Source organism: Schistocerca nitens, chromosome 6, assembly GCF_023898315.1.
Source record: "Schistocerca nitens isolate TAMUIC-IGC-003100 chromosome 6, iqSchNite1.1, whole genome shotgun sequence".
Classification (NCBI taxonomy): domain Eukaryota; kingdom Metazoa; phylum Arthropoda; class Insecta; order Orthoptera; family Acrididae; genus Schistocerca; species Schistocerca nitens.
This window is the reverse complement of record NC_064619.1, coordinates 571,540,219-571,566,250: the sequence shown is the minus strand read 5'-3', so window position 1 is coordinate 571,566,250 and position 26,032 is coordinate 571,540,219. Positions and strand designations below refer to the sequence as shown.

Genomic DNA, 26,032 nt, shown 5'->3' with positions numbered 1-26,032 from the left:
TATCAGGTTTCCCGACGGAGATATGAACTTTGTTCCTTGCGAACTACTCCACCATGCTCGGTGAGCTTAAGGTTCATACTTCAGTGACACAATACCGGTGTTAGTTACAGTGATTAGGAGAGAATCTAGCAGAATCTGTCACATAATATGCAGTGCAGTAGATAGTATGAGGACACTAAAACGTAACCGACGGTAAAATCATTGTGTTTCCATGCAACACATGACGCTTACTTGTACCACTGTGACAGTTATTTGACATATTCTTAAAAAACATCCAGATATTATTAGCCACTAGTGCACGATTGTTTTGAAGAAATCCAACGTATTCATTAGCAACGCTAAAATCGAGTTAGTCAAATAAATAGAGGTAGGGGTGTGAGGTTACAATTTTTTGCCTCTTTCGTTGCCTTTCGTGCTCTTTTTCTTTTTTTAACACGCTAAGCGCGCCTCCAGTCCTGTGGAAATGAGTGTACTTTTCGTTTGGACAAAATCAGTGCATGGGAGCGACAGTATCAACGTTAAAAAACCCTCGTCATAATTTTAATGAAGTTTATTAAAACATTCAGTACAAAGATGGGGCCAGATTTGCATTTATTACAAAAGCTAACCAAGCACCTGTTAAGTTAATTTTCTAAGTGAATTGCGCACGTGTGTTTCTGTGTTTGTCTTGTAACTTTCATAAAAATATTTACGCACTTCATGCGCCTTGCCTTCCTCTGTTTCCAACTGATGCTTCCTTCTTTTTGTATCTACACTGACTGTCAACTGGTTCTGGTATATTCTGTTTGACATTTTCTGTCCCACCACATCTTGCAATACATACAACACAATCACACCAGCGGAGTTCAGGCAAAGATCGAATGCTAACTTCCGATACAATTTTACTGTCTTTCTCAGTGGACTGCCATATTCACTCATCTGATCAGAAGGGCCAATAGCAGATTTTCCCCGTAACATTTCGTAACAATTTTTGGCTTTCGATAAATCCCTCCCACTAGCATGTATGATGGAAAGAACGGAAACGTCTCTTTTGTGTATCCATTTCAGGACCCTAATTCCTTGACCGTCCTCTTTTGCAATCACTTGCCCGAGTTTCAATTTGATCGTTATTATTTCCTTGAGCATTCTTTCGTGATTTAGTCGAAGGGTACAAACCAAAAGCCTATTCTTTGTGATGAGTTTGCTTGCCAAATCTACACTGGTATACCAATAATCGGTATATAGTGCATGGCCTTTATTGAATAGATCTTGACACAAACTCGTCATAACATTTGTTGGTGTGTTATTTTTTTTTATCAAGTAGTTTATCAGTGTAAATCCGGAAAGCGCAGCAGTATCTATTATCGCAGCGGAATTTAAACATTCTGATATAATATTCGTGGCTGTTTTGTTTCAAATATTCCTGAATATAATTCGTGCTCGTCGATACATAGTTTTTCAGAAGGATCATAATAGTTTTAAAATTTTGGTTCCATCCGTCAATAATGAACTGAACTTTTGAGAGGTGATCTAAAGCATCAACTTTTGTACTGCCTGAGAAATGTAGCATTCCCAACGAAATTTCGAAACGATCTCTTATCATTCCTTTCCCGGGTATATTTGAAGAAACAGTGGATCCTGGGATCAATGTGTTGATGGAAGTTTCATCAATCCCACCAACAAAATTATTTCAAAAAATGGCCCTGAGCACTATGGGACTTAACAGCTATGGTCATCAGTCCCCTAGAACTTAGAACTACTTAAACCTAACCAACCTAAGGACAACACACAACACCAAGTCATCACGAGGCAGAGAAAATCCCTGACCCCGCCGGGAATCGAACCCGGGAACCCGGGCGTGGGAAGCGAGAACGGCGGTTCCAGACTGTAGCGCCTACAACCGCTCGTCCACACCGGCCGGCAATCATGTTGTGATTGGGGATCATACCACTGTTTTGGCGTTACGTATAGTGAGTGGTAAAGGGTGAAAACTGAGTTTGAAGAACTCTGTTTTTTGTGTTAAGTCGTCCGTTTTCAAGGGCTACTAGCAAATAGAGGCGTACTATGAGGACACAGGCAGCAGCGCAGCTACTTTTTGTTCGTATTGTATGCTAAGAAAGAGTTATCGTTAGTTTCTAATTTATTACTGTTGCCATTACATCTTCTCTCTTTATTATGTCATAGAAATGTCAGATAAATCCTTAATCTTTCAAAGCAAGCGAAGCATTGTACTTCTCTTCTACGTCACTTCGGAGAAATACGTCCAGACTAGGGTTCGTGCCATTCTGCAATACAACGGATGTCCAGCAACGACAGCGAGAAGCTACTGTATAAACCACGTGGGGGCAAATCTTGCACACTGCACGTGCACGCTTACCTTAAGCAACGACACAAGGCAACACAGACATTATTGTACCAGCAATGCTGTACAAATTTTCACGGCATGTGCTTGTTGTTCGTTTCTGTCGGCGTTGTTATTAAAGTAGTACTGATCGCTTTTCCATTTTCTACAATAACGCAGTATTTCAAATCAATGTAAATTTTACAAATAAAAATTACTCCTTTTCCAAAAAGAGGTTTACTTACAAACGAAAAACTTTAGCACTGCTGCTAGGGCTCTTTGAAATTTCGATTTTTTACACAGTTATTAGTAAAAAATAAAAAAAATCTGTTATAACCGAGACCAAACAAATACAGAAAAATACCGTTTATTCAGAACGAAAATCCCGGTATCGGTTTAACCGGTCATTTTTCCCATCCCTAACTCCAACTGAACAACCGTGAGATGGAGTACATACATTTTGTTGACTTATCCAGCACGGCGGCAGTTCAGATGGTTCAAATGGTTCTAAGCACTGTGGGACTTAACATCTGAGGTCATCAGTCCCCTAGACTTATAACTACTTAAACCTAACTAACCTAAGGACATCACACACATCCATGCCCGAGGCAAGATTTGAACCTGCGATCGTAGCAGCAGCGCGGTTCCGGATTTAAGCGCCTAGAACCGCTCGGCCACAACGGCGGCAGTTGTCGAGGGAATTTTTTCCACGGTAAGGCCTTTCTCCTAGGCGGTAATTACTGAGCAGTCGTCGGATGGGTTGCTGGCAGCAGGCGCAGCTTGACACATCCCTTTATACGCCAACTCAACACAAGTGATCGCCGTCAAGCAGCACTGACGCCTCAGCGAAAAGCCCAGTGAAATCAATTCCGCTCTCAACGTGTTGATTTCTGTCTGTCTGGGCACGTAACGTGCGTTGCCAGCTGTCTATAAGTCTTGCACTCCAATAAGGCACTTGGTAACTCATGCGAGCAGCAGAAACGACAAACGTCGGAACAAGATTACGACTTCTGACCGATGTTTACTTGTTTCAGATAGCTACCAACGTCAGTCCAGCAAATAACCTTTAGACACTGCCACTGTCGTCTCTATTTGTGTGCCGTTAACTCCACGTGTCACGCCTGGTTTCCTAAAGAAAAGCAAACGCCATTCGCTTACCTACGTAGTCAAACTACGTTTGTAGCGAGGTAAACTTGTCAGTACACGGCGAATTCCCTCGATTTGTGTTGTCTCAGGTAGCCTCCATGAGGCAACTGGACCGAGTTCTTCAAGCAGTGCGCAAGTAGTAGCTACACTGGGGAAAAATACGAAATACCAACATTGGCAGTTAAGATGACAGATTTTGTTACGAAATGATTGGCGTCTAACGTCGGATTGCAGAAGTGGGTATTCAACTGGCTATGGTCAAAAATATGAAAAATGTTTAGTTAGTTCGTTAGCTAGTCAGATGATTTGTTTGATAATTAAAAATTGTTTGGCCTCATGACCACGAAACAAACAAAATTTATCCGAATCCGCGGGAAAAAATTAATATTCGCGCCAACATTTGGAAAACTCTAATTCCTCTCTATCAAACCCCACCCTATGGGGAGAGAGGGAGAGTTTTAGTTTTAGCGAATCAAAATTTACGAAGTAAATAAGTTTTTTATCTATCCGTGACCATTTTCCGCGCAAAAACGAGAACATGGATTTTTTTAATTACAGCGAGAACTACCAAGAATCAAAACAAATCTTTAAGACAAAACGTACGTAGTTTTTTATGTAGAGTCTGATTCTGCAATAAGAAATGGGGGTTCCGATTTGAAATTTCAAAGTTGCCTCCCGCTCCATCCCCAGGAGGCTCGAGTGGCGGGCTAATTTTACCACGAGCAGATGTCTCCCTCGAAAATAATCAACTTTGGATTCTACACATTTTTTCGTGTGATGCTTATTTTTCGACTTATTCTGGTTTGTTAACTTAAAATTTACACCCTATATATATGGACATTAGGGCAACGCCCTTGCCGCAGTGGATACACCGGTTCCCGTGAGATCACCGAAGTTAAGCGCTGTCTGGCGTCGTCGGCACTTGGATGGGTGATCATCCAGGCCGCCATATGCTGTTGCCATTTTTCGGGGTGCACTCAGCCTCGTGATGTCACCTGAGGACCTACTCGACCGAATAGTAGCGGCTTCGGTCAAGAATACCATCACAACGACCGGGAGAGCGGTGTGCTAACCCCATGCCCCTCTTATCCGCATCCTCCATGAGGATGACACGGCGGTCGGATGGCCCCGGTATGCCACTCGTGGCCTGAAGACGGAGAGCTAATTATTTATATATAGACATTGAAAAAAGTGCGCCTTTTCACGTAAATAATCTAGAAAGAAGTCTATGTAATGAAGCTTTCGGATCAGTACTCAAACATCGACATGTGCCATTTTCTAGGAATTCTAATTAATTCATTCGGTATAGGGAGGTCTGTGTGGGCGTCCGTGTCTTGCACACCATTTTACTCTGCCACGAAATCTAACGGCAGCTTACAATGAGCTACAGAGTGAAAAATTATTTTAGGGTAGTTCCGTGGAATCTGTTGGGTCCTACAAATATAGATTGCCTGTGTAAAAAAGAAAAGAAGGCAGTCACTTAAGTTATGTCGGTTTATGTTGTGCTAGTCTGCAGAAACTCACCTGCGACGACTTTGTCCAGATACTTCATGCTGGAAATGGCCTCGTACGTCAACTGCCCTGCGTTCTCTTTCAGCGTCGCGTCCACCTCCTCGTGCAGTCGCTTCTGTACATCTTGATTGAGAGCCAGTTCATAGAGGGCGAAACTCATGGTTGTCGACGATGTTTCGAATCCTGCGGCGTAAAACAGGATAGACTGTGCTGCCACGTCGTCGATCGAAAATTCTGTGAAACGAAATCGAGCCATTAGTTCAATTACTGTATCTGATAATAGTGAGTTCATCTCACTAACATCGCGTTCTGTCAACGAAGTAAAGCATTATGTAGTAGGATGAGAAAGGCTCTTTTGGTTGCTAGACGGTTTTGTTAGAGGCGAACCAGCTGGAATCTCACTCAACTTTTCTATGGAGCTGGCCACTCAGGAAAACCTGTAAGTAAGTCTTAATTTGCAAATGTATATGTTTCTTCTTGCCAGTTTTTTCATTGTATTTTTTGTGATATTTAGGGACTGTGTATTTTCTAAAATTCAATAGTTATCACATGGTAATTTACGTTTACCGTTGTATCTTAAAGCAGTGCAGCACAGGTTGGTGCTCTATAATAAGACATGGACTGACAATGTTTTCATCAGATAAGAACCAATAGCCGTAAAGTACTTTAGAAAAAGCAGTTTAAGCATCCTCTGTTTTATTTAATTTGGCGTGGTTGCATTTTCTGAACTAACTGACAGTAATTCTAGCAAACATTTTGTTTGTCTGCTGTACGACGACCTGTCACAATTAAGAGTAGATTTCCTTCCTTACGGAGGTAGATCCGTGGCTTTGTGTGTTGTGGATTTCGGTAATTACCGTCTCTTAATATCTAACTACAAAAGATATATTTTACAGACGTTATATTGTAACACTTTTCCGCTAGTCTTAGTTACGTTTCGGGTAGGACGGTTTTTGAAAATGAGTAACTGAATTTTTACAATCAAGAATGAATCTACATAAACACTCCACAAGACAGCGTACAGTGGATGGCGAAGAGTACTGAATACTGCTACCATTGATTCTCTCTCCTGTTCCATTCTCGTATTGAGCGAGAAAGAAGTATCTGTCTAATGGAGTCTCTATGTATCCATTCTCTCTTATATTTTCCTTATGTTGGTTACGAGCGACACACCTTGGTAGCACCATAATGGGAACAGTTATCTTCGAATATTTCTTCTTCCCAGTCTATCTTAATCCACTGCCGGATATAGGTCTCTTCCACACGTTTCTGTCGTCTTCGATTTGGAGCCACGAGGTACCATAGCGTTCCAGCCACCAGCTTCACGTCATCAAGCCATCTCTTTTGAGGTCTTCTAGTGCCTTCTTGTGATCCCATGGTCTCCAGTGAACAATTCCAGGGCTCCACCTGCTGTAACCTTGTCGAGCTACGTATCCAACCCATTGCCACTTCTGTCTTGCAACTCTCTCTGGGACATCTACATTTGTTCTAATGTCCCCTGAACAAATCCTAACCCTGAGGCTGACTACTAGTATCTTTCCTTCTATGACTCGTTATGTGCGCTGTAGTTTATGAGCAGCTGCCTTAGATCCTTAGTCAGAGTCTTAGTTTCCAGACCGTAGGTTGTAACTGGCACTACGCACATATTACAGACATCATTTGGGACATCCTCGTTGGTCAGGATAAATCTTAGTTTCAGGAATGTTGTCCAGCTTTGTCCCACTCTGAGAGGAATTTCTGCATTTTGATCGTTTTTCCCTAGTTTAATTTTGTCTCCAAGATAGGTGTATTCATCAACAACATCTGTAGACTGGTTTCCTACTATAAGTGATTGATTGTCTGGGTTTACAATTTTTATTTCATTGCCAATGTTTGAGAAGGCATGATTTAACAATTCGATCACAGTCTTTAGTTCTTCTAAATCTTCATTTATGACGACAACATCATCGTGAGATGGTTCTGATATGGGGCATCGTTTTTAATCCTCTGTTACTCCAGTCTAGTGATTTGGATACATCCTTCAACGCGAGGGTGAACAGTTTCGAAGAGATGGTTCAGCTTGGCGAACTCCCTTGGCGACTGGGATCTTACTGGTAATAAAGTCTTCATCCACTCTGTCATTTCTGCCTGTTCATAGACGTGTTTCAGGAATTATGTATACCTAGAATTTATCCTGCCATTTTCGAGAGCATCCATGATTGCCAAAATCTCGACGGAGTCGAAAGCTTTTCGACAGTCTAGAAGGCCAAATTAAATCCGATGTTAGGCACGGTTGTTTCTTCAAGAAGAAGGCGGACAGTCTGGATTTGACATATAGTCGAAAACTTCCCGAAACCCGCTTACTCAATAGGCTAACAGAAATCCAGTTCTCTTGTGTGGCGGTTTGTTTCAATTTTAATCAGGAGTTTCTAAAGATGTGGTAAACTAACTGAACGATAGTTATCAACGTTTTCCTTAGCACCCTTCAGCATTTTTCCATTTTTTGTATTCTTCCAGAATTGATGCATTTTTTTTATTAGTATCCTCACAGCTTCCAGCAGGTTACTTCCACCTAGTTTCAGCATTTCATTTTTCATCACATCCTCCTCGAGGATATTTGCTGTTTGTTGTTTGAGTGCATTTTCCACTTCAGCAGCGATTACTTCGCGGGCTTCTTCCTGTGTACTCATTCAACGCTACTTTTTCTTCTTCAGATGGTCTCTCAATGGATGGACAATGCAGGTCTTGGTAGAAACCTTACAATTTCAGTAACATTACGTCCATCTGTGGCTACCTCTCCTTTCATTTTCTTGAGTTTCGTAATTGTACGTCTTCCTATAGACATGTTGATCTTAAAATTTGGGCTGTTTTCAATGGTCTGCAGTCAGATTATTGTTAAATTTCTTAAGATCTTTTCTTATTCCATTTGGATAGTCTTATTCTGTGATGTATGTTCTGCTACATCCGTGTCCAATGTTTTTTTCATGAGCTAACGAAAGTAGCCTGCTATTTTCAGAGTCCTGGAGTGGGACGTCGTTTGCTGCAATTTGGGAGCTTGTTGTAATTACCACAACGAATTCGTTCACTTGTAAAGACTTCGTACCTTGTGTCAGATCAAGTTTCCCTGATAAAGGTTGCTGAAATGATGCTTTCTGTTAACTTAAGTCATTTGATCGTGGAGAAGTGTACTGCCTTATCATTTTTTGATCATTTAAGTTTTAGATCAAATGTAAAAGTTCGCTCGAAGTAGTCTAAAGTCACTTCCGTGTCGACGCTACTAAGTACAGAGACATCTTTGCAGTTCAGTTTTTTTTTACTGTAAAATACGTTTACATGAAAAAAGTTTAATATCTATTTTTTAAATTTAAACAATCCTTATTAGCAATCTCTTATAAAATATTGGTAATTAAGAATTTATAATTTCAGTGAAAATTAGATTTTTGTGAAACATGTAATTTGAAAAAGAAGACGCGCAGCTTTCATAAAAATGGTAAATAGATATGTGTTAATTAGCATCTATTTGATGAATTTGATGTTTGAATAGCGAATGTATTCGAAATGAAAGAAAAAATAAAGAAAACAATAATGACCGGAAAGAGACTCGAAATAGCGGTCACCAGTTTCGAGCGCTACTGATTTTTTTCCCACTTGTATGCGTTTTTCGCTTCAGAGAAATGATCGTAGTACATGAACCTTTGTTTACAAAGTGGAACTGGGTGGAACTCGAATCCTGCTCCCCACGAGGCAGGCAAATATTCTGCCACAGAGCCATCCTCTCTGCCGAAATACAAACATTACTTTAGGGTATTAAAGCTACAGGGAAAACTTCAAAATCGATTTTCTCGAGAATATTTGAGAGCTGCATCTAACTGCTTCGGTTGATTGATATGTGAGTTCTGGAGTTAATGTTGTTGTTGTTGTGGTCTTCAGTCCTGAGACTGGTTTGATGCAGCTCTCCATGCTACTCTACCCTGTGAAAGCTTCTTCATCTCCCAGTACTTACTGCAACCTACATCCTTCTGAATCTGCTTAGTGTATTCATCTCTTGGTCTCCCTCTACGATTTTTACCCTCCACGCTGCCCTCCAATGCTAAATTTGTGATCCATTGATGCCTCAGAACATGTCCTACCAACCTGTCCCTTCTTGTCAAGTTGTGCCACAAACGCCTCTTCTCCCTAATTCTATTCAATACTTCCTCGTTAGTTATGTGATTTACCCAGCTAATTTTCAGCATTCTTCTGTAGCACCACATTTCGAAAGCTTCTATTCTCTTCTTGTCTAAACCATATATCGTCCACGTTTCACTTCCATAGATGGCTACACTCCATACAAATACCTTCAGAAACGGCTTCCTGACACTTAAATCTATACTCGATGTTAACAAATTTCTCTTCTTCAGAAACGCTTTCCTTGCCATTGCCAGTCTACATTTTATATCCGCTCTACTTCGACCATCATCAGTTATTTTTCTCTCCAAATAGCAAAACTCCTTTACTACTTTAAGTGTCTCATTTCATAATTTAATTGCCTCAGCATCACCGACTTAATTCGACTACATTCCATTATCCTCGTTTTGCTTTTGTTGATGTTCATCTTATATCCTCCTTTCAAGACACTGTCCATTCCGTTCAACTGCTCTTCCAAGTCCATTGCTGTCTCTGACAGAATTACAATGTCATCGGCGAACCTCAAAGTTTTTACTTCTTCTCCATGAATTTTAATACCTACTCCGAATTTTTCTTTTGTTTCTTTTACTGCTTGCTCAATATACAAATTGAATCACTAATTCCCACTATATCTAACTTTAACCTATCCATTTCCCTTTTTAAATTTTCTAACCTACCTACCCGAATAAGGGATCTGACATTCCACGCTCCGATCCGTAGAACGCCAGTTTTTTTTCTCCTGATAACGACCTCCTCTTGAGTAGTCCCCGCCCGGAGATCCGAATGGGGGACTATTTTACCTCCGAAATATTTTACCCAAGAGGACGCCATCATCATTTAACCATACAGTAAAGTTGCATGCCCTCGGGAAAAATTACGGCTGTAGTTTCCCCTTGCTTTCAGCCGTTCGCAGTACCAGCATAGTTAATGTACCGCAAGTATAAAAAATTACAATAATGCGATTACTGTGTGATCTCCTTGTTACTATTACTGCTAAATACTTACATGATACGAAGTGCTCAAAATATTCATTACTAATCTCTTAATTAGGCACTATGCAGTTCTTTCTCTTTGTGATGATATGTGGGATATTCACATTGGCTCCATCTTATGAATATCATTCCCGGTATAAGAGCGTAAAAATAATAAAAAAAATATTAATGCGATTCGCGCCTTCAGCTGTTTCTGAATAAAATAACATTCCAGATACTTGTTGAAGAAGTGACAAACTTGTCTGACCACACGTTTGTTGAGTTATATGTTCATACTTACTCCAGTTATCAACTTCTTGGGATCCCGTTTTGCTTTGTTCGTCAATGAAACCCTTGTTCTTGAGCTGTATCATCAGGTGCAGGAAGTCATTGCGGACAACGCTGTGTTGTTCGCGGTACTCCACAGTACTCTTCACCACATCCCGAAAGTATATCATGACGTCTCTAGCGCCTCCCTTTAACCTGAAAATAAGGGAAACAAATTTACATTCAATGTCATGAAGTTAGTAGTAAGGTTACATCTCAACCGAAGGAAGGTACTTTCCCCAGCTTTATTTGATGATGCTCAATCGATAACAATGGCCATCGATCGTTTTTGTAGTATTCAGAATTCGTTAATCAAATATACATGAAATCTGATTTAATGCACACGTGGTTGTCAAAATACACTACACATAGCCAATTTTCTCTTGGGTAGAAATGTTTTTAATAGTATATGCCAAACAGTGATGACCCAGAAGACATGCTTGGATGTGAACATACACACACTAAAAAAACTTTTGCATCACCCCGGTTCCCAGAACCCCCGGAGATAGGCTTTGGTTGTGATATTGTATCACAGACACAGTCCCTTTGACTGTTCAGAGATGGCACTAAACCCGCCCAAAGATGTAAACAACCATGAATGAGTAGCGCCAGTTTCAGTCATTCCACGTGGAAGGAGGTACACGGCTCGATTTGTCTGTAGTTCAACCATGCCTAGACCGCCAATAACGCTGTCCGATTGCGTCCGCATTGTTACTTTGTGCCAGGAACGGCTCTCAACAAGGGAAGTGTCTACGTGTCTCGGAGTGAACCAAACTGTGCGCAATAGGCTGCATGATGCGCAACTTCGCTCCCTACGTCCATGGCGAAGACCATCTTTGCAACCACGAAACCATGCAACGAGGTACAGATGGGCCCAACAACATGCTGTATGGACTGCTCAGGATTGGCATCACGTTCTCGTCACCGATGAGTGTCGCATATGCTTTCAACCAGACAATCGTCAGAGACGTGTTTGGAGGCAACTCGGTCAGGCTCAATGCCTTAGACACACTGTCCAGCGAGTGCAGCAAGGTAGAAGTTCCCTGCTGTTTTGGGGTGGCGCTATGTGGGGCCGACGTACGCCGCTGGTGGTTATGGTAGGCGCCGTTACGGTAGTACGATGCGTGAATGCCATCCTCCGACTGATAGTGCAACCATATTGGCAGCATATAGGCGAGGCAGTCGTCTTCATCCACGCCAATTCGCGCCCCTATCGTGCACATCTTGTGAATGACTTCCTTCAGGATAACGACATCGCTCGACTAGAGTGGCCAGCATGTTCTACAGACATTAACCCTATCGAACATGCCTGGGATAGATTCAAAAGGTCTGCTTATGGACGACGTGACCCACCAACCACTCTGAGGGATCTACGCCGAATCGCCGTTGAGGGGTGGGACAATCTGGACCAACAGTGCCTTGATGGACTTGTGGATAGTATGCCACACTGAACACAGGCATGCATCAATGCAAGAGGACGTACTACTGGGTATTAGAGGTACCGGTGTGTACAGCAATCAGGACCAACATCTCCGAAAGTCTCGCTGTATGGTGGTACAACATGCAATGTGTGGTTTTCATGAGCAATAAAAAGGGCGGAAATGATGTTTATGTTGATCTCTATTCCAGGTTTCTGTACAGGTACCGGAACTCTCGGAACCGAAGTGATGAAAAACTTTTTTTGATGTGTGTAACTTCATCATACACGCACATGGGTATGTAAATGATTAGAGCTGCAATTCTCGGTGACAAGTAGAACGACTAGTCGAGTGAATTAGTCTTGTTCATCTTTAATGTTAACAGGCCTGGTAGGGAATACAGTGGTGGAAATCAGTATAAAGGTATGGACATTTGCTGGAAAATTAACATTGTCCATTGGAATAGTTATACACAATGTATTTGGAACAGTATGAAATTCCATATACCGACAAATGCAGTCAAATGGTATCGCATTTGACACCAGTAGGACAGTATATAAGAAGACATCAACGATTCAGATGGTAGAGGGTCGAAGTAGGTGTAAAGTCAGTTGGCTCTATGCAGTGTTAGTGTCTGCGTTCATGCCTTTATTGCAGATAGTAAACATACGCCATTAGTGACTACGCGTGCTGTGTACATAAACCACGATTGTGACTGTGCTGCGCGGAAAACAGTTATCAGGTGACGAAAAAGCAAAAATCTGTACGTACAAGAAAATGGGACACTCTAAGCGTCAAACTGTCAACAAGTTGAACCGGTCAGTTTCGTTGGGTAATTTACGTGAGATTGGGCCCATGATATGGAGAGAACGGACATAGCCCAGATTTTGAGCTTCGTGGAAAATCTTTGGAGAATACTTGCAAGCGTGTTTATCGAAATGGAAGGCAATCTGAAGCTGTTGTAAGCTGAAAGAGCGATACGACAAGAGTAGTCGATAATTTCAATGCAAGAACTGCAACCCCTGACAAAATCAATGCCGAAGAGAATTTTTTAGGTAATTAGGAAAAGCGGAAGTTGCACAAAGTACTATCAATGCAATAACACAAGAGCACGGTGAGTGCCTTTGTATCAGTTACCACCCAGGAAATGCAAACGCCTTATTTTTTTACTTGTTTTATGAAATGAACTATGTAATTCAATCATGATTATTTAAGTCTTATATGTATATTTATTCATAGTAAATTCGATAAGCGTCTGCTTCAGGCTATTTTAAAAATATCGGAAATCTGATACATCAATATTTAAAAAACGTATCATTATTAACCATCGATGTAACGAAGAAAGTATCAAAACATCGACAAATACTATCGACGTACAGACCTAAAAAAATATTGGCTGCACGTTGTAAATATACTGCCGCGTTTAGAGCTGTATATTTAAGTACTGATTTATTATTAGATATTCTGCAGGTCAACAAGGTAGCAGCCTGCTTACCCCCTTAGAGAAGATTCGAAAGGAAAACGATCCACGTTCACGCTTGTCGATAACCACTTTGCTAACAATGGTAACTGCACGTAAGTGGCGCAATTAACAGGTGTCCGATAAGTCTGTCGTTCGGATTCGTCATACATCTAATTTGTCCGGAACACCTCATGTCAACTTCCCTGTTTTTTCATTTCTGCAAACGCCAGCGACCTTGTAATTGTAGTGTCAAAGTTGCATGATGGAGTTAAACGTTGCACTTTCCGCTGGTAGCGCGGAGCGCCGATTACGTCAGCATTTCTCCTACCGCCGTCATTTAGATTTTTGTTCATCATTTTGAGCAGCTGATTTTGAAGAACACCGATCGGAAATCTTGTTATTCTATTCACACACCCGCTCCCCCCCCCCCCCCCTTCGCCGCAGTGAATCGGACTTCATTGAGACAGCTAAATTTGCTTCACTCAGTCACAGAGGAAGCCTGGACATGATGAACGCTCAAAAAGTAGGAAGACTGCTTCACACAGTGAAAGTAAACTTATATTCCACTACAATTTCAAATATTTGCTGAAAATTGCGGAAAATATATAACATAAAATAAAAATATCGGCATTTGATATTGCTGTTTCGGTGTCGACATATACATATACTTACGTATCTACACTTCTTGTAAAATATGTCAATATATCGATATTTTATCAAAAGTCCTACTTCAGACCCTTTCGTGGAACCCTGCGTTTATACTGATTTCCAATACTGTGTAAAAGGTGTGAATACCGTCCGGTGTTGAGTGATCATTATCAAGTACACGGTGAAGTCACGTACTCGTTTTAGACAGGAATTATCAACACCTGACTATTTGAAAGGGGCCTCATTTTCCATCTTCATTTCCCCAGCTGTTCGAATCGTTTAACATGTATAATAATCGGGCATTCGGACGTGGCAGCGGCCCTGTGTTGGACTGTATGGGACTACGCGGGCAGGTATACACCTTGTCAATGCTCCCATCGACCACGTCTGACCACCACAAGGGAATATCACCGTATTGTGCCGTGAGCGCTTCGCAATCCTTTTCTCTTCTGCGTCTGTTGTCCCAGAACAAGAAACGGACTCCCTGTAGCGTTCTGGGACATTCCGTACAATTACTGGCAGAGTAGCAGCAGCCATGTCACTGAATTACCACCCCGTGCATAGGCTGCCTTTAAGACCAGAACACAAACAGGTCCCACGTTCAAACTAGTCAATTCCCTAAGAAACACGCTCAGAGCGTCGTTGCGCGAAAGCTGTAGGGAGACACGACTTAGAACAAACAGACACCACACAGAATGTTAGACTCTTGAGGCATATAAATGTCTGTATTTTAAGTCGGGAACACTCGTCATCGCCGGAAGGTAGCAGAGCAACACCGGACAGGCGAGACAATGGGCTCTGCTAGCTGCAGTCATGCGTTTCAGACTGGGCTGCACCTGCCATATGCAGTAAGCCCTTCACAGGACTTGGTGTCTCAGCCCTGCCAATCTGCCACCTGCACTGAGTTCCTAGTGGGGTTCAGTGCCACAACACGAGTCACCAGCCGACTTCGTCCAAGGGTATCAGGCAGCTCACAGCTGCGTTCCGTCGCAATGGTGCAAGTAGGGCAAGGGGCTGCCAAGCCTACAGGACCTCGAGGGAAGTAATGTACGCACCACCATGGTGGTAGCGTGCAGAAGCGAGGGGCCGCCTCCCATGTGGGGTGCCATCGCAGCACAACTCCAAGTGCCACTGACGTCAACGCCCATGGCCTGCAGGGGCTACCGGCCTTAGCAGCACAAGGTGACAGCACAGCAGCACCAGTCAGAAACCGCCACCAGTTCATTGACCTAAGTCAGTGTCAGCGAGAAAAGCCTATCGAGCTACGCCACGTACCAAGATCAATAAAGTTCTTTCTAATTCTTAACAGTGTTTGCCCCATACCTCACGGCCAGTCACCACCAGTCACTCGTCCCCGAGGGTCCCCAGTTCGTTACACTTATAATCCCATGGAAATGACTGGCCTCCTTTTAAACAGCGGCTGTAACTCACCAGTCAACTTCCCCACAATTGTTAACTACTGGTTCTAATTATCAATGAGTGGCTTCATGTAGATGTTCGCCGGCCGCGGTGGTCTCGCGGTTCTAGGCACGCAGTCCGGAACCGTGCGACTGCTACGGTCGCAGGTTCAAATCCTGCCTCGGGCATGGATGTGTGTGATGTCCTTAGGTTAGTTAGGTTTAAGTAGTTCTAAGTTCTAGGGGACTGATAACCACAGCAGTTGAGTCCCATAGTGCTCAGAGCCATGTAGATGTTCAATGCTTGAAGAAACTCAAAATGGTTCAAATGGCTCTGAGCACTATGGGCCTCAACTGCTGTGGTCATCAGTCCCCTAGAACTTAGAACTACTTAACCTAACTAACCTAAGGACATCACACACACCCATGCCCGAGGCAGGATTCGAACCTGCGACCGTGGCAGCAGCGCGGCTCCGGACTTGAGCGCCTAGAACCGCACGGCCACCGTGGCCGGCTTGAAGAAATTCATGGGGTCTGTTCCCCCCCGGTCTTTATCAAGTTAAAGAGTGTGTTACACTGTTTTAGTAAGTCTCATGGGGCTGACAGATTTTTCTCTGCTATCGTTACAATGTGATACGTTTTACAGAGTAAATGTACATTTAAACTACTCACCTTAGAGCTTTAGCCACAACTGGAATGAACCTGTACATGAGATTGGCAATCCTCGACTTAATCGAAAATTCGAATAATTTTCGTCCCCAGCGGCGGAACTCTGCGTCCGGGTTTCGTTGAGAATTACTCTCGAGTCCGAAACCGACGGAGGCGATGATGTCGGTGGTGAATCTGGCGGCTATTTCCCGCATCTCCAGGATCTGGCCCTTCTTCGCTGGCTCCTCCAACACCTCCACCAATTGGCGTCCACAGTCCTGCATTGTCTGCAAGGAAGAGGAGACCGTTGATTGTAAAGGTTCTCATACAATTTTTTCCGATATACAGGACGATTAAAAAAACATTTACAATCCGACATGGTACATCAGGCATACAACAAGGATCAGTAACCACACAGGAACCGGAGGTGTCAAAGACCATCCGCGGCTACTAAACTGCGTCGCATTTGTTTAGTCAGTGTGCTACAAATGGATGCCCACTACAAGAGATACTCAAAGTTTGTTAAGATGCATCGAGATACGCCTGACACCTCGTTTATCTCGAAGACATCCTGCTGCCACAACTATCCTGTCCACTAGGTGCTCCAACGATGGAACAGATGATTCATACACAAGGTTCTTCAGATACCCCCCCTCCCCCCCCCCCGGAAAAATATCGATTGGGGGCAGACAGGGTGATCAACGTGGCCATGTGACTGGCCCACCGCGACCAATCCAGTGGCTGGGAAAGGTCGCCTACGGATGTGCCCTCACTTGCCTACTGAGATTCACAGCGGCTCCATCATGCTGAAATCAAATGCGGCGACGAATAGGCAAGGGAACATCAATTAGAGTGTATGGCGTAACCTCTCGAAGGAATTCTAGATACGTGTGAAGAAAAGTCGGTCTGGAGGAATGCACGGCCCAATTAAACAGTTTCCGACGATGCCAGTCCACATGTAACGGTAGCGCCCTCTCGTGCCTTTTGCGAGCCCCGCTTCCTACGTATATGATTACAGACCGCAGTTGTGTGCCCAATGTGCCTTATCACCCTGTATACTTAACAATACAATTATAATCTGGCTACTCAAATTTGCGTCGTATATTAACAAATATTTGTGAAAATGTCAACGCTCAGAAGGAATGAACCGAATGAGTCCATTTCGGATGGTATGTGTATAGCAGTGTAACAGCAGTAAGTGGTTAAGCTCACACACAGATGGTGTACACTTACGCATGGCTGAGCGCTCTCTTGTGTGGGTGGTCAAAAATGTATTTCTTTAAAAACGCACCTACAGTGAAGTTCAGTCAAAGGAAATGGAAGCTTGGAAGAAATATACGTATGCGTCGTGAAAGTAATAGAGCGTCTCAGTTAATCTGATTGATGCAGGGTGTTCGGCCGCCGGATTATATCTTTCGGCTCGCAAAGGGCACATTAGCTGCAATGGTAGTACGTATGGGGTTACAGTGAACAGAAAAAGGTTATTCCCAGCGATGAGTGGATAGTGGGTGAAGCAGTACGGCAACAAGAAAGGATTATCGAGATCATATTCGTGTACTCACAACGAACGTACTGCTTAGTCGGTGTCAGAACCTGTGGAGTGTACAAGGAACTGGTGTGAAGCAAACGAAATGACAATTGCATAAAAACTACAACTTGCCTAAAGGTAATTATCTGTAAATCCAAATGTACCATTTAAATCATGCAACAATTATCCACGGTGTTCATTTTAACTCAAGACACTGGAATATCTCGAAAACTACTCGTCGGATCAAAAAGAGGTATAATTCCAATTTCTTTGTGTTGGAGAGGGACATCCAACGACACCACACTCGACCTGTCACCCGAAGTCGTGCGTGGGTGGCTGAGGGCAGCTTCGAAATCTTCAATGGGAAGCACAGTTTTTATTGCAGATTACGATTCTACGGCAAAATCTACATACGTTTTGTCTGAAGCATTTTCTTCGTTTCGCCACAGACGGCTCTGTAACCGGAGGAGTATAAATGGATACACAGTCGTAATTTGCGACATGCTACTCAATGGCCCTTGAATATCCAATGGCACCGCCGTGTAGCGAACGACGACGTATCATAACAGGAAGTACACTGTGACCGGAGCTCACATATCGTGCAGACGTAGAACAGATAGCGGTTCTAAACATTCCAAAACTTGCGAAGTGTTTATTCGCTGCGCACATACTTATCATTTGGAGAACAGACGTGCAAGTGGTCGATGAAGGTTGCAACCACAGCAGAAAAAACTGAAATGATCCTGATTTACAGAGAAAGTAGGAGAAATATCGAGATTGCACGCCGAGCATTTTCCAGAGGAAGCTTTTACAGGAGAAGCTAATGAGATAGCTGTATAGCTGTGCTAGCGGCCGTGCACCACAACCCACGGATAAGCGCCCAATTATGTCACGGCTCTGGTATGTCACAATACTGCATCGTCATCTGTATCATCCACTCCACGCGTTACTGCATCAAGAAATTCATGGCGCCGATTTCCATGACCGATAGTGTTTTGTGAATGGGACGTCAAATGGTTCAAATGGCTCTGAGCACTATGGGACTCAACTGCTGAGGTCATAAGTCCCATAGAACTTAGAAATACTTACACCTAACTAACCTAAGGACATCACACACTTCCATGCCCGAGGCAGGATTCGAACCCGCGACCGTAGCGGTCGCGCGGTTCCGGACTGTAGCGCCTAGAACTGCTTGGCCACTCCGGCCGGCAATGGGACGTCAACTAATGCAAACGAGTCAAGGTTCCTTTTTCCTTCATATATCCTTAAGGGCACCATTAGGCTCATCTTTGCATCCCCAACTAGAGCTGCAATATGTCTGAATTTCCCCCGATCTCTCCTAGTGTTGAGGGCGTCCGGAGGTGTACTGGAGGGATTTCTATACAACTGTCCGGGTTAAACATGGACCTTTTTTCATGCCTGTGGAAATTCGACTGTAATAAACCTGAGGAAAAATTCATTAAAGGAGGGTCGAACTATAGATAGTTTCTTCGTTTTAGTCTGACTGCTAAAAACGCAGCGGCAAACACGCTTAGACGGTCCCTTATACGCATAAATTGTGTTCCAAAATTGTCTTTACAACTTTAATCACGTATATTTTAGAAATGGGAGTAGGTATAAAGGTACGGTTCGCGGCATAATGTTTACACACACCTAAAGCTGATTCTAGTTTCTTATTTTCACATATTAGTTATTCATTGGCCAATCGCCGGCAGTTGGTACAGTGTGTGGCGTGGTTGGTGAAGACCAGGTCCTGCGGAAGCCTATTACATTTTTTTTTCTTTGGGCGGGAGTTGCACGAACTGTGAGCTCACATCAGAGCAACAGTAGCACACTTTAATGAGGACATTCTAGGCTGGACAAGGAACTGGAAAACCGTTTAGACAACCTCTGCGCTACAGACGGCGCACACATTTAAGGTGACCATCCATCCTCCTTCCCTCATTTTGTCGTGACAATCACGATACTTCTGGCTCTGTCCTAAATTTTTTCAAAAGTGATTCGGGACATCTATTTGACCCGGATTTAACAACTTTGAAACGATTTATCTCAAATTACATATTCATTTCATCTGTATCGTATGCTGTTACTGGAGGGGTATTTTCCCAAAAGAGTGATGCATGGAGCAGTGACAAAACACAGATTTTTGTAGAAACTACGAAAGCAAAGATAGTGTCTAGAGTGAATTATGACAAAAGTTGAGCTGATTGTTTATATTATGCTGTTGAAAAATATAGACATGCTGAAGATAATTTACAGCACTGATGAATACTCTATGTCCGTTCGCATTTCTTCATCTTATAAGGTACAAATAGAATATAAATTAATGTGCTTTTTGTAACAAATTAAAGTGACAATTTGCTTCATTTACTATATTCAATTAAGACTTCTTTTTGCAATATCAAAATTTTTTAATGTGTCCGGAATTTGGCACTAGAAAATATGATCACCTTAACACAATGACCTCTGTTAAGCGGCCACTAGAACCTTAGGTGTGTATGAACATTATGCCGCAAACCGCGCTTTTCTACCTATCCACATTTCTGAAATATATCTGATAAAAGTTGTAAAGACAATTTTGGAACACCCTGTATTTTCCATACTTCTCTATTGACACAATGAGAAGCAGCCAACAATGGGCGATCACATACAATGCGACGCCGCCCAACCCGCCAGACAACTGAATATCTTAAATGTCATTTGCCTTCTACTCATTGAGCTGTATAAAACTGATGTCATTTACATTTATAGTCCTTGCTGCAGAATAGTACTACGTCTGACACGAACGTCTCTATAACGAGCTTTCGCAAATCCTTGTTACTCTCACGCGTAATTTATGTCTGCTGATCTGTAGGAGGCGCTGAAACTCATGTTCCCCTCTCCCCGCGGAACATCGTGGCCATCGGCCAACTTATCGTCTACAGATTGTTTGTGTTAGGGAAAATAATTAGATCCAAGTGTACAGGGTTTAAGTTTCTGTCTGGTGTCGCAATTTAAGCAATGGCAGGCCTACCTTAGCGATACATCAGATTAATTAGTTACGCGTTAATGGACCCTGGAGCTATTTATCCCACATCGATATATGTATCAGTTTTAAATGATAAAAAATTTATCCACTCTGTGCATAATTGATCGGACATGTGTACTGCTTATTTTAACTTTGCCATGCCCCAGAGATACGTCTTCGGTTAGGCCCACCCTCTGTCAGTGTAATGTAGCACTGCTTTAATTCTACTAATTGAACTACTGCAGGCTGGCTTTACTCAGAAGAATGAATGGGTAGCTCGGTCAGCTAAAATACTAAAGAGTTGTTTCAGCTAAAAGAATCAATACCTGGTTCAACCGATAGAAAAACTACTCTTTGTTTCCACTTGAAAAGAAAGAATGAATAATTCAGTCAATATGCAAAGCCACGACGATGTCGAATCTTTCCATTCGATTGCTCCCACTAACTGCCTTCACTCGAAGAAAATTAATGAATAATAATCCCGCCGACAGGTAAAATTACAACCTAATGACACGATTGTTTTCATTCGGTTGCTCCCACATACTGGTTCTATTCAAAAGAATGAATGAGTAGTCCGACCAACTGAACGATTTTTTTCATTCGGTCGCTACCACAGTCTGGTTTCATTCAAAATAATGAATGAAGAGTTCAACCGATATGTATAACTACAACCGAATGAGTCTATTGTTTTCCAACAACCGAATTATCTATTGTTTTCATTCAGTTGTTCCCATCACTGATGTTGACAACTTATTCGTCATTGTCTCTTCCAACCATTGTTGCTGCAGGCACGCGTGTATAAAGTTCCTGTGTTAAGTGGGCATTCCATACCACATGTAATTCTGAAAGTCGGACATGTACAGTTCTTCAGTCCTATTTGTGTTGTGTACACTATCTAATCTGTGCTCGAAACTTCATTTCAGTCACATCAATGGTTTTCCATGCTACTACATTTACAAACGTTAGATTTCAGATTCACGTACATCGCTGTTTGAAAGCAACGTCAATCATGACAAGTGTCTCAGACAGAATAGGAATGACTGGTGTGTCCATACCAGGAAATGTATACGTTTACGTCTACATGCATACTCCGCAAGCTAGTTTACGGTGCAAGGCGGTTGGTACCACGTACTACCAGTCATATCCTATCCTGTTCCGCTCGCAAATACAGCGAGAGAAAAACAACTGTCTATAAGCCTCTACAGAAGCCCAAATTCTCTTATCTTCGTTGTCTTTGCGCGAAATGTTCGTTTGGCTGCAGTAGAATCGTTATGCAGTCGGCCTCAAATGGGCGTTCTCTGAATTTCCGCAATAGTGCCTCGCGCAAAAAGCATCTTCCTTCCAGGGTTTCCATTTCAATTCACGATGCATACCCGTAATATCTGCGAACTGATGATCGAACCTACCTGTAATAAAGCACACCTCTGAATTGTTTCGATGTCTTCCTTTACTTCGTTCCCAAACACTCAAGCAGTATTCGAGAACGGGTCACAGTAGCGTTCTACATGCCGTGTCCTTTTTAGATGCGTTGTAGTTTCCTAAAATGCTGCCAGGGACGAAGTCGACCATTGCTTTCTCAACTACCAGCCTGACGTGCTCATTTCATTTCATATCGTTTTGCAGTGTTACGCCTAGATCTTTAATCGACGGGACTGTGTCAAGCAGCCCACTACTAATGCTGTATTCGAACGTTGCAGGATTGTCTTTCCTACTCATCCGCATTACCTTACTTTTTTATATGTTTAGAGTAAGCTGTTATTCATTACAATTAGAAATTCTAAGTTAGTCTGCATCCTTCTACTGTCACTCAGCGACGACACCTTTCCGTGCACCACAGCGTCATCATCAGGAAGATTCGGAAATTGCTGTTCACTCTGTCCACAGGTTCACTTTGACAGGACCTCGCTGCTGTTTCAGATTACACGGCTGACAATTCACGGAGTGCCAGTGATGGAGTTTCTGTCACGAATGGCAAGTCGTGTTCAAATAGAAGGTTTGGTGTCTCGGAAATAGTAACTAATTTGAAGCCTCGACTGCCCATATGAGATTACTGAGGGTTCAACCTGCCCCGTGCTAGACAGTCATGTGTGTATATGTTCTCCAAGGAGGCATTCATAAACTAATGCTTGATAAGAGCTTTTCCAGTGAAGTGTCGTTCAAGTGATTAGCGCCAAACCTTTCAAGATTCCATAGTGAGCCTGCAGTCAGTGGATGCACATTGCGTAAGTGCCATACGTTCAGCTATTCAATTGGCATAGGGAGAAACGGGATTGAGTATTGTTCGAAAGCTTTCGCCAATAAGCTGAAAGTCGATGTCGACGCTGGCATGCATATGAAACACATTACTGCTGGTGGGTCTTACTTTACTAAACTAAAAAAGACTCCGTCCGAACATGTCTCGGAGGACCCAACGGTACCGACCGGCCGCCGTATCATCCGAAGAATAAAGCATCACTTGGTGCGGATATAGAGGAGCATGTGGTCTCCCAGTCGTTGTCAGATTTCGTGTCAGAAGCCGCTACTTCTCAGTCAAGCAACTCCTCAACTGGCCTCTCAAGGGCTGAGTCCATTACCACAACAATCCAATTGCGAGGTTTTTCTGAGTGATAAGTTTAGATACATGACTGATTGCCTCCAAACTAATTATTACGGCACACTGCTCAGCTATATCTGATGACGTAATCTGACGTCCTTCACAGTTCATCCGTCATACTGTTAGGAATTGGTGATACTGAGTTTTCACAGTTGCTTAGCTAACACACTACGATAGATGTCTACATCTACATCTACATGATTACTCTGCAATTCTCACTTAAGTGCCTGGCATAGAGTTCATCGAACCATTTTCATACTACTTCTCTACCATTCCACCCTCGAATGGCGCGTGGGAAAAAGGAACACCTAAATCTTTCCGTTCGAGCTCTGATTTCTCTTATTTTATTATGATGAGTATTTCTCCCGACGTAGGTGGGTGTCAACAAAATATTTCTGCATTCGGAAGTGAAAGTAAGTGATTGAAATTTCGTAAATAGATTTCGCCGCAAAGAAAACCGCCTTTGTTTTAGTGACTGCCACCCCAACTCGCGTACCATATAAGTGACACTCTCACCCCTATTGCGCGATAACACGAAACGAGCTGCCCTTCTTTGCCATTTTTCGATGTCCTCCGTCAATCCTACCTGGTAAGGATCCTATACCGCGCAGCAATATTCCAGCAGAGGACGGACATGTGTAATGTAGGCTGTCTCTTTAGTGGGTTTGTCGCATCTTCTAAGTGTTCTGCCAACTAAGTACAGTCTTTGTTTCGCCTTCCCCAGAATATTATCTATGTCGTCTTTCCAATTTGAGTCGCTCGTAATTGTAATGCCTAGGTAATTAGTCGAATTGACAGCCCTTAGATTTGTGCGATTTATCGTATACCCGAAATTTATCGGATTTCTTTTAGTGCCCATGTGGATGACCTAGCACTTTTCTTTGTTTGGTGCTAATTGCCACTTTTCGCACCATACAGAAATTCTCTCTAGATCATTTTGCAATTGGGATTGATCGTCTGATGATTTTAATAGACGGTAAATTACAGCGTCATCTGCAAACAATCTAAGGGGGCTGCCCAGATTATGACCTAGATCATTTATGTAAATCAGGAACAGCAGAGGTCGCATGACACTACCCTGCGGAACGCCAGATATCACTTCTGTTCTACTCGATGATTTACCGTCTATCATCACGAACTGTAATCTCTCTGAGAGGAAATTCCGAATCCAGTCACACAACTGAGACGATACTCAATTTGCACGCAATTTGATTAATAGTCGCTTGTGAGGAACGGTATGAAACGCCTTCTGGAAATCTAGGAATATGGTATCGATGTGAGATCCCTTGTCGACAGCACTCATTACTTCATGGGAATAAAAAGCTAGCTGTGTTGCACAAGAACGATATTTTCTGAATCCGTGTTGGTTATGTATTAATAAGTCATTTTCATCACGGTATATGTTCTAAAATCCTACTGCAAATTTAAGTCAGTGATATGGGTCTGTAATTCAATGGGTTACTCCTATTTCCTTTCTTGTGAGCTGTGCTACTTTCCACTCTTTAGGAAAGACCTTTCGTCAAGTGAGCGGTTGTGTACGATTGCTAAGTAAGGCGCTATTGAGCCATCATCGGTAACATTTCCATTGCTATTGCGCAGTGACGGTATTGACTATTTTTTGTCACTGGTGTACTTTACATACGACCAGAATCTCTTTGGGTTTTCTACCATATTTTCAGACAATATTTCATTGTGGAAATAAAAGCATCTCGCATTGACGTCCGCACTAAATTTCGAGCTTCCGCGAATCTTAGGTGTTAGTAAATTGCATAAATTTCACTGATAAAACAGAAACTTCGACTGATATTTTGGCCTAGCGAATATGGCCTTGGTTCTAAAGTCTCATTGAGATATTTGTAGGTCACAATTTTCTGTTTGAATCCCAAATAATGTGTCACCATTTACTTGTATTTAGGAGAATATGACTCAGATTGGATACCTTGTGTGAAATTGTAGTTGTTACAAAATCATTCTTGGACTAAGGTATTTATGACAAATAGGGAATTGTGCATACTATTAATTTGCAACTAAGTACAGTACTTTAAGGAAATCAGAGGAGTGTTTGTGAGCTGTGAACAATATCTATCTATAATATGGACAGATCCATTTTTGTTACTTACTTGGCTCATCATTTTGAGCTTTCCTGTCGTAAAGGCAGGCGACATCTTAGCTCGCAGTCTCTTCCATCTGCCTCCGTTCAAGTTGAATAAATGATAACTCAGTGGGTCTTTCTCATCGAAATGAACATTTCTGTGGGAAAATGCATCAAACTCCTTGACTAACACCAGTCGGATGAGATCCGGGTCGACCAGCAACAGAGCTGGTTTGCTGAAGAGATATACTCCCACGTATCTCTGATCTGAAATGTATGAGACATTAACAGTGGGTGAAAATATATTCTGTATTATCAAATAAAGTTACAATTAAAATTGGAAACAATATAAAGAAAAGGCAGTTCAGACAGGTATTGCTCCATAATACCTCGGAAACGCTTGTAGAGCTCTTGGAAGACGAATTCCAGACGAGTCAGTCCAAGAAATACCCTCGCCATATTGCCAAATGGGATCACGGTTGGTGCCTGCGATACGCCCTTCTTGGTCCAGTAGCTGTAGCGGTGAGAGTACCAGGCGTAGACCGCCGCAGCCGCCACCAGGGCTACGGCCAGGAATTCACTCAGCCACGATTCCAGAAACACGCCCATGGCGAGACGGAGCTTATCCACAACTAGGGTTATCTGGTAGTCGTCGGAAATGTCCAACCGATCTGTTGAAACACAAGCAAAACAAAGAAACTGAAAGTAATACACTACACCATTAGGTATTTAGAGGACCTATATTCATTTTCTGTGACATAGTTGTTCCAAACTAAGGCTCCCCAGACTCGTTTCGGTAGGAGGTGGTAGAAGAGAT

The 26,032-nt window shown here is 42.6% G+C and overlaps 1 protein-coding gene across 1 annotated transcript in view; it reads right to left on the bottom strand.

Moving 5' to 3' along the window:
• LOC126263474 (cytochrome P450 6k1-like) overlaps nucleotides 1–25,674 on the bottom strand; it is a 31,331-nt gene extending 5,657 nt beyond the window's left edge. The window contains exons 1-5 of the mRNA XM_049960568.1: nucleotides 25,605–25,674; nucleotides 25,244–25,482; nucleotides 16,020–16,282; nucleotides 10,397–10,578; nucleotides 4,991–5,212 (exon numbers count right to left, since the gene is read on the bottom strand). Coding sequence (XP_049816525.1) covers nucleotides 4,991–5,212; nucleotides 10,397–10,578; nucleotides 16,020–16,282; nucleotides 25,244–25,482; nucleotides 25,605–25,674 — 976 coding nt within the window. The remainder of the gene's footprint in view (nucleotides 1–4,990; nucleotides 5,213–10,396; nucleotides 10,579–16,019; nucleotides 16,283–25,243; nucleotides 25,483–25,604) is intronic.
• Nucleotides 25,675–26,032: the final 358 nt, after the last annotated feature.